The sequence below is a fragment of the Lathyrus oleraceus genome, chromosome 6 (genome assembly GCF_024323335.1).
Source record: "Lathyrus oleraceus cultivar Zhongwan6 chromosome 6, CAAS_Psat_ZW6_1.0, whole genome shotgun sequence".
NCBI classification, from domain to species: Eukaryota; Viridiplantae; Streptophyta; class Magnoliopsida; order Fabales; family Fabaceae; genus Lathyrus; species Lathyrus oleraceus.
This window is the reverse complement of record NC_066584.1, coordinates 266583310-266591579: the sequence shown is the minus strand read 5'-3', so window position 1 is coordinate 266591579 and position 8270 is coordinate 266583310. Positions and strand designations below refer to the sequence as shown.

The following is an 8270-nucleotide window of genomic DNA, read 5'->3' as shown; positions in this document are numbered from 1 at the left end:
AGTTAACATTGGTTAGGGAGATTTAATCTTACTTGATTCAAATCTAATTCATCTTGATCAATTGATCAAGTGAATGGCTTTGCATTAAGGATAGGTTGTCTTCTAAATCATGCAAAAGGCTTAAACCAATACAAGATCAATTCTCATTTTCTTTTTAGCATGACAAGTTTTTGGGACTTGGTTCACTAATCAAGACTCCTAACTTGTGTTTGTTGCCTACATTATTATTGACCGGCCTCAGATAGTTGTGACTCCTACATAAGTCCAATTACGATTGCTTAACATAGCGCTCAATTTGCCTTATGGCACACTAACTACTAACACTAACTATTAACAATTAACATTTACTTTATGCACTTTACTTTTATGCAATTTACTATTCTTGCACATATTATCCATTTGCTTTTCTCTTTGCTCGCTTGAGCACATGTTTATGTTAATGCCATTTGCCTTTTGCTCACTTGAGCACATAATTGTGTATATATTATTATGCTTGTGTTTTTGTTTTGATTGTTGTGGACCAAATGCAAAGAAATGGACTTAGTTTATAGGACTTTCCCTATGCAAAGAAATGGAGAATTGGACTTAGATTCTAGGACCTTCCTTATGCAAAATTGGAGTAAAAGGATCTTAATGATGAAGATGGGTTAGAAGAACCAAATCTCTAAACTCACTCTTGTCCATTCTTGTTTTACTTCATGGAATCTTTGATATGTGTGCTTTTGTGATAGGAGTTTCCATTTGAGCTTGATTGGAGGACCATTGCCATGTGCATCCAAGTGGAAGATACAAGATACATTGAGGATATCTTGTGAGACTTATTTGATTGCTTATGCTTTGTGGTTGCTTATTCCAAAGGATGGGAGCTACTTGGATCATCAATATGATCTCAAGAGAGGAACTCCTAGTGTGGTTTCATTTCTTATCCCTCACCTTTTTTTTTTGCTTAGGACTTAGCCATTCTTCTTCATCTCTCCACTCTAACCCAAGCCAAAACTGTTTGTGCAAACATTTAACTATTGTTTTCAAACATTAGAAACCTAAGCCTTATGCTTTTGATTTTCAAACTTTCTTTTCACAATACTTATTTTGAATTAAATCTTTAAGTCAACTTTGACTATTTTGGTACATACTTATAATTGGTAAATATAACCCATTCAAATTTCTTTTTGTGGTTCCAATGGCCACTTCCTAATCAAATTTTCCATAACCTTTAGCTATTAGGTTTGAGTTATCTTTGTGGTAGATGTAATACTCACCTATATCCTTAGTGATGGACAATGAGTCTTCCATGCTTATTATAGGGTTAACCCCTCACTAGCAGGTTGAAGCTATCCTCACATGGTGGATTTGTGGTTTGGTTGAGTTTTCTCCCTTTGATAACAAAAGACCTTAAGGCTTTTGGACCAATCAATTCACCAACTTGTTTTGAGATTTTTACCCCGAACTACGAGGTTTTGATCCTAATCTTTTTTTTAAGATGGTACGTAGGCAATGGGTTTATCCCTCCAAACACAAAATGTAAATAATTTGTATATTCTCTTCTCATCTCTTCAATCATGTTTGCACAAACAAATTTTCACAATACAGACAACCTTTGCAACAAGTATGAAAAGGGCTCCCTAGGAGTACCTAAGATGTTTTGGGTGCCTAACACCTTCCCATTGCATAACCAACGCCCTTACCCAGATCTCTGTTCCTTTTACTAGTTTTTGTTAAAACTATTAGGTTTTTGTTCGCTTTCTAACCATTCCTTTGGATAAATAGAAGTGCGGTGGCGACTCGACTTTGTATGATTTACCTTGGATTTAGTCAATATCTCTAATGGTAACGAATACCCCGCTACAGAAAAGTGGCGACTCCACTGGGGATGAATTTACCTAGTGGGTTTTGCCAACTTTTCATGCTTGTTGTATTGTTTTGTTTTGTGACATATTTTTGTGCAATTTGGGATTACTGTATTGTGTGTAATGATTGATTTGCTTGATATTAATTCCTTGTATGCTTGGTGATCTTTATGAGATGAGTCTTATACCCAGACTCGAGTGCACTTAGGATAGGAGAATGGCGTAGTCTTGTTGACTTGTGTGGAGTTATTCCTTAGCAAGTTGACTTGCAAGTCCATTCACTTGGTGGAGGTCATGTTGAGATCAATAATGTCACACAAGCAAGTTGTGGTTAGACATTACTCTTTCCAATATAGACCTTAGAAGCCAAGGACCTTAGTTTACCAAGCCCATCTTGGCCTATTCTTAGGATGTATTGCGAAATTCGTTCAAGTGTAAGATTTGATACGATTGTTACGCGATACTACACTCATAAGAGTTTCTCTTGAGAATATTTTTGGAATACGAGTAGTCGTTTCTCCGATAATATCCGAAAGATGGGATGATGACTATGGGAACCTCTTGTAGAACATGTTTGGCAGGTTAAACCCTAGTACACTCCCTTTGGGTGGTCCTTAACCAAGACTCCATGCTCGTGACTTACAACAAACCCTTGATTCATGGTTGATCCGTTCATGAATCCTTAATATCAATGGAACTTGGGTGTTGATAAGGTGTAAACCATAATCCACCAAAATGGATGATTGATATTAAGGATAACATGATCCATCCCATGATCTTTGTTTGGTGTGCTTTGCTTGATCCTTGAGTGTGATTGTTGCATTCATGCATTCATGCACCCATTTGCATCCATATCATCAAATAATGAAGAAAATTTTCAAGAAACTTAAGGGGTTTATTTGCAAAATTTTCAGACATGGAAAGACAAAGAAGGAATACAAAGAAGTACAGCTTCAGACAACCAGACTTGAAAGAGTTAAGGAATCTGACATCCTATGTATTAGATCCTTTAGGTTTCAAAGCTCATTTTGGGAAACTTCTTCCTATTCTGACTACTTAGGTGGATGAATGGTTGATGAGTGTATTGGTACAGTTTTATGATCCCTTGTACCGTTGCTTCACTTTTCCGGATTTTCAGCTTTTACCTACGCTTGAGGAGTATGCCTATCTTATGGGTATACCTATTTTAGACCAGTTGTCGTTCAGTGGCTTGGAAAGTATTCCTACTTCTCAAGAGATAGCTGATATGTTGCACATGGAAGAATCTCTGGTTGGTGCTCATATGACTACCAAAGGTGGAATTCAAGGTCTCCCTTCTGAGTTCCTCATTGATCAAGCTACTATATATGGGAAGGCCATGAGTGAGGATGCCTTTGAAGCCATATTTGTACTTCTCATCTATGGATTGGTATTGTTCCCCAACATCGACAAGTTTGTGGATGTGAACGCTATTAGGATCTTTTCTACTCTTAATCCCGTTCCGACTCTGTTGGGTGATACCTATTTCTCTTTGCATATGAGGAATGCAAAGGGTGGTGGTGCCATTGTGTGCTGTTTTCCTCTGCTGTATAAGTGGTTTATTTCTCACTTACCGTAGACGGTCGCCTTCAAGGAGAACAAGGGATGTCTACGGTGGTCCACGAGACTTATGTCTCTCACTAATGATGATATCTCTTGGTATAACCGTGTGTATGATGTTGTGAAGATTATCGACTCATGTGGTGAATTCTCCAATGTACCTCTTCTTGGTACATGTGGTGGGATTAACTACAACCCTGTTTTGGCGCGTCGTCAGCTTGGGTTCCCCCTAAAGGATAAACCTAATAACATTTTGTTAGAGGGTGTGTTCTTTCAAGAGGGTAAAGATCCTCAAGGCTTGAAGGGCAGAATGGTCCGTGCTTCACTACGCCAAAAAGGTTTTTTAACAGCGCATCTTAGACAGCGCTTTTAAAAGAAAGCGCTGTCTAAGGTTAAAATAAAAATAAAACACGGAAAATGTTCTAAAAAAATAATGAAAGCGCTGTCTAAGGGGGGGGTCTTAGACAGCGCTTTTAGAAAGCGCTGTCTAAGACCCCCCCTTAGACAGCGCTTTTAGAAAGCGCTTTTAAATATAGACCTTAGTCAGCGCTTTTGAGAAAGCACTGTTTAAAGTCTTTCAATTAAAAAAAAAATTAAAACCAAAAGCTCTTTCAGTTTTTTTTTTAAATATTAGATAAACTTAAAGAGCATTATTTTAGCTAAACTAGTTTTGATTTTTGTTAACAAAATATATGTAAAGTACTATATATATACATGTTAACTATGCTATGTGTACACATGTTCTCATGCCATGTGTGTTTGTCCCTTGAAGAAGAAGTAAAAGCAACCCAACCCAAGCCACCTCTCCTCAGAAGATAGATAGATAGATATCTCTTTCTATTCTCTCTTCTCCCCCCAAAACCAAGAAATTCTCAAACCCTAATTTTCAATTTTGTTTCCCAGCTCTAAATGTCTCATACCTCTCAAACCCTAATGCCTCTTGATTCCGAAGAACCACCTTCGTCAACCCCAATTCCCTCTCCCCCTAATCCATCCCCAAATTCTACTTCCACCGCTCTTCATATCTCCTTCAACCAAGACTCCGGTTGTTTCGCCGTTGGCACCGATCAAGGCTTCCGAATCTATAATTGTGACCCCTTTCGTGAAATATTCCGACGTGATTTCGGTCACGGCGGAGGAATCGGTTTGGTTCACATGTTGTTTCGATGCAATATTCTTGCTTTCGTTGGCGGGGGATCGGACCCTCGGTATCCGGCTGATAGGGTGATGATCTGGGATGATCATCAGTCGCGGTGTATTGGAGAGTTGTCGTTTCGATCGGAGGTGAAAGGTATTCGTCTGAGGAGGGATAGAATTGTTGTTGTTTTGGGGCATAAGATTTTTGTTTATAATTTCTCTGATCTTAAGGTTCTTCATCAAATTGAGACTATTGCGAACCCTAAGGGTCTCTGTGAGGTTTCACATCATTTGGAAACTATGGTGTTGGCTTGTCCTGGGTTGCAGAAAGGTCAGATTAGGGTTGAACATTATGCTTCCAAGAGAACCAAGTTCATCCTGGCACATGATTCTAGAATTGCTTGTTTCAATATAACCCAAGATGGACTTTTACTTGCTACTGCAAGCTCCAAGGGGACTCTCATTAGGATTTTCAATACCTTGGACGGTTCTTTGCTCCAAGAGGTTGATCTCACTTTTTTCATTTTCATATTCTTCTACTATATATATAGAAGGATTTCCATAAAAACTTACTTTTTAAAGTTTCTTAAAAGTGCTAGCATTTTCCTATATAGAAATATGATTATTATTTTGTTGTTTTGTTTTGTTTTTTTTATGTGAGTGTTTAGTTTATTTTTCAAAATCTCTTTTTTAGGTTAAAATACTGCTCGAACTTTAGGTTGAGGTTCATTTGGGGCCGATTGTTTTGAATAGTTGGTTAGGTTTTTTGTTTGTTTATTTATGTGATGAGTTCAATTGTTTTTAAAGTTTGAATGGTAATAATGATTTCAGGTACGAAGAGGTGCTGACCGAGCTGAGATATATAGCCTTGCCTTTTCTCCCACGGCTCAGTGGTTAGCTGTCTCGAGTGACAAGGGAACTGTTCATGTATTCAACCTGAAGGTTGATTCGGGATTGTTGGGGCACGAGAGATCACATACTACATCTGAGTCTAGTCCTATTAGTCCATCGGCAGCTTTGTCTCTCTCATTTATTAGAGGTTTGTGCATTTGTCCACTGTGGGTTATTCATTCATTAGTTATAGTGTATGGGTATTAAGTTTTTGTTCAGTAAATATAGAACAACCAGAGCAACATGTGTAGTTGTAGTATTACAGGGTTTTGTTTGGTCTGGAAATTTAGATTTTTTATTGAACAAGCTGTTGCTGACAATTCTCTTAATTCTGTATGTTTTGTAGGTGTATTGCCTAAGTATTTTAGCTCAGAATGGTCCGTGGCTCAATTTCGCTTGCAAGAAGGTTTACAGTATAATGTTGCCTTTGGCCATCAGAAAAATACAATTGTAATACTCGGCATGGATGGCAGGTATTACTGCAATAGATCATATCTGTGCCTTTTTAATCCTGTCATTGCCTTCATATTTTTTTAGGCGTTCCTTAGAGATGTTAGGAACATTCAGATAGAACTAGCACGGTGGAAGTATGATTTGAAAAATGAAAACTGAACTTTTAGAATTTACTTATATACCTGTAGATTACCCTCTAAAATTGATAGAGGCTCATGGAATCGTTACTGTTTGTGGCAATGGTAGTCTTAACAGAGAAATCAGATTAATCGGTAGAGTCAACCTTCAGTATATAAAGAATTGTGCTTCTTTTTTCTTTTAGGTTTTAAGTTTCAATTCAAATGCTTCTTCAATATTAGCATCAAACAAATAGCTGCATGGTTATATTTTAACATTGTTTATATTTGTAATTTCTACGCGCCTTATACTTTGCAACACAACTTATAAAAGAATACTAAGTTTCAAACTTTATTCCTGTCCCTGATCAAGAAACTAAAAGTTTAGACACACAGACTCATTTACCCAATTGCACTTAATTCTTTTTTAATACATGGTTTGGGTTTTTGTAAAGATACAGTGAAAAACATAAGCTTAAAATCTTGAAAGATGAAAGAATGGAGTAAATCTTGAAACAAATATTGGGGTCAAATTTTAGATGATCAACTCTTACAATATTGATGCATCGAATTCATAGTTCATGACTTGCTCTTGTATATCTTGAAACTAATATAAAATTGGGTCAAATTTTTGATGATCAACTCTTACCGTATTTGTTGTTAATGACTTGCTCTTTCTTGTGATTAAAACATCTGATGCAATTGTTTATTGAACTATTAATGCAGTTTCTATCGGTGTCAGTTTGATTCTGCAGCCGGTGGGGAGATGACACAACTTGAATATTACAATTTCCTAAAGCCAGAAGAGACATTCTAGTATATGCTTGCATGAGTACATGATTATGTATATATCTTTGTTGGCACTTGCTGTGAATACCATTTGCATTTCTATTCCCTGCCTTATTTATAATAACTTTATTGTAAATAGAGGTTATGCAAAGCCACTAATGCCATCCAATTCCCTTTGTTGCCGTGTACAACATATATTTAAGCTCGGTTATGTCAATCCAAATTATTTCCCGAGGTTTACAGTCTGAAAATAATTGCGTTAGGAGTGCTTGTTTTGTTATCCATACTATTTTCAGAAAATTATAGGTTTTCGTATACCTTAGACAGCGCTTTTGTAAAAAGCGCTGTCTAAGGGGGGGATTAGAAAGCGCTTTAGGCAAAAGCGCTGTCTAAGGGGGGGGCTTAGACAGCGCTTTTTGAAAAGCGCTGTCTAAGGTATACCTAAAAAAATTAAAATATGAGGGTCTTAGAAAGCGCTTTTGGCCAAAGCGCTGTCTAAGGGGGTGGGGCTTAGACAGCGCTTTTCAAAAGCGCTGTCTAAGGTATACCTAAAAAATTTAAAATAAGAGGGTCTTATAAAGCGCTTTTGGCCAAAGCGCTGTCTAAGGGGGGGGGGGGGGGGGGGGGGGCTTAGACAGCGCTTTTAAGATTTAAAAAAGCGCTGTCTAAACCTTTAGCAGCGGAGGTTTAGACAGCGCTTTAAAGCGCTGTCTAAGGCTAAAAAAAGCGCTGTCTAAGGTCTTGTTTGTTGTAGTGCTTGGCGCAAGATTCATAGGAAAGGAAGAAAAGAGTTGGGTCCCCAGAATTGCATCGCTTTGGAGCCTTACACTGCTTGGGTTAGGAAGAGAGTGTCTGAGTATATCATGCCTTACGAGTATCCAAGACCTACACCTTTGGTTATGGTTGGGCCTTCAACCCTCCCTAACCAAGGAGTAGAGGAGTTGAGAAATGAAGACCTATCACGTGCCTGGATTCGTGAAAGGGAAGAGTTACTTCAGTAGATTAAGGAGAAGGATGCTTTGATTGAGTTCCTCGAGCATCAAGTTATTGATGATCCTAATGATGCATGGACTTCTCTACTTCCTCAGTCTTCCAAGTTTTGGAAGAGGAAGTATGATCGTCTCGCCAAGGAGAAGGCAGATATGGAGGCAGCCTACGAGAGGGAGGTGAAGAGGCTTCGCGCATCTTATCTTCCTGTGTCCCGAGCTTTAGATGATTGTTTCTAGGGATCCATAGGATGATTATTTTCCTTTTCTCTTGTATATGATTGACAATGCTGTACTTCTTTTCCCTGATATTATTTGATGTGATATTTCCATATGCGATAAATGTTAAATGTTCCCAAAATTTGAAAATAAAACCCTAAAGTTCCTCTGAAATATAAGAATAAATCATGTGCACAAGTATTGCATGCATCATGTGCATAAGCATGTTTTGTTTCCGGTCTCTTGTCCTGTGG

General features: G+C 37.9%; 1 protein-coding gene across 1 annotated transcript; it reads left to right on the top strand.

The window, feature by feature from the left end:
* Positions 1-4311: 4311 nt before the first annotated feature.
* On the top strand, positions 4312-6986 carry LOC127096770 (autophagy-related protein 18a). Its single transcript, XM_051035317.1, has 4 exons — positions 4312-5066; positions 5394-5601; positions 5800-5926; positions 6749-6986. The coding sequence occupies exons 1-4, from the start codon at positions 4335-4337 to the stop codon at positions 6837-6839; spliced, it is 1158 nt and encodes a 385-aa protein (XP_050891274.1). The 5' UTR covers positions 4312-4334; the 3' UTR covers positions 6840-6986.
* The last annotated feature ends 1284 nt before the right edge of the window (positions 6987-8270 follow it).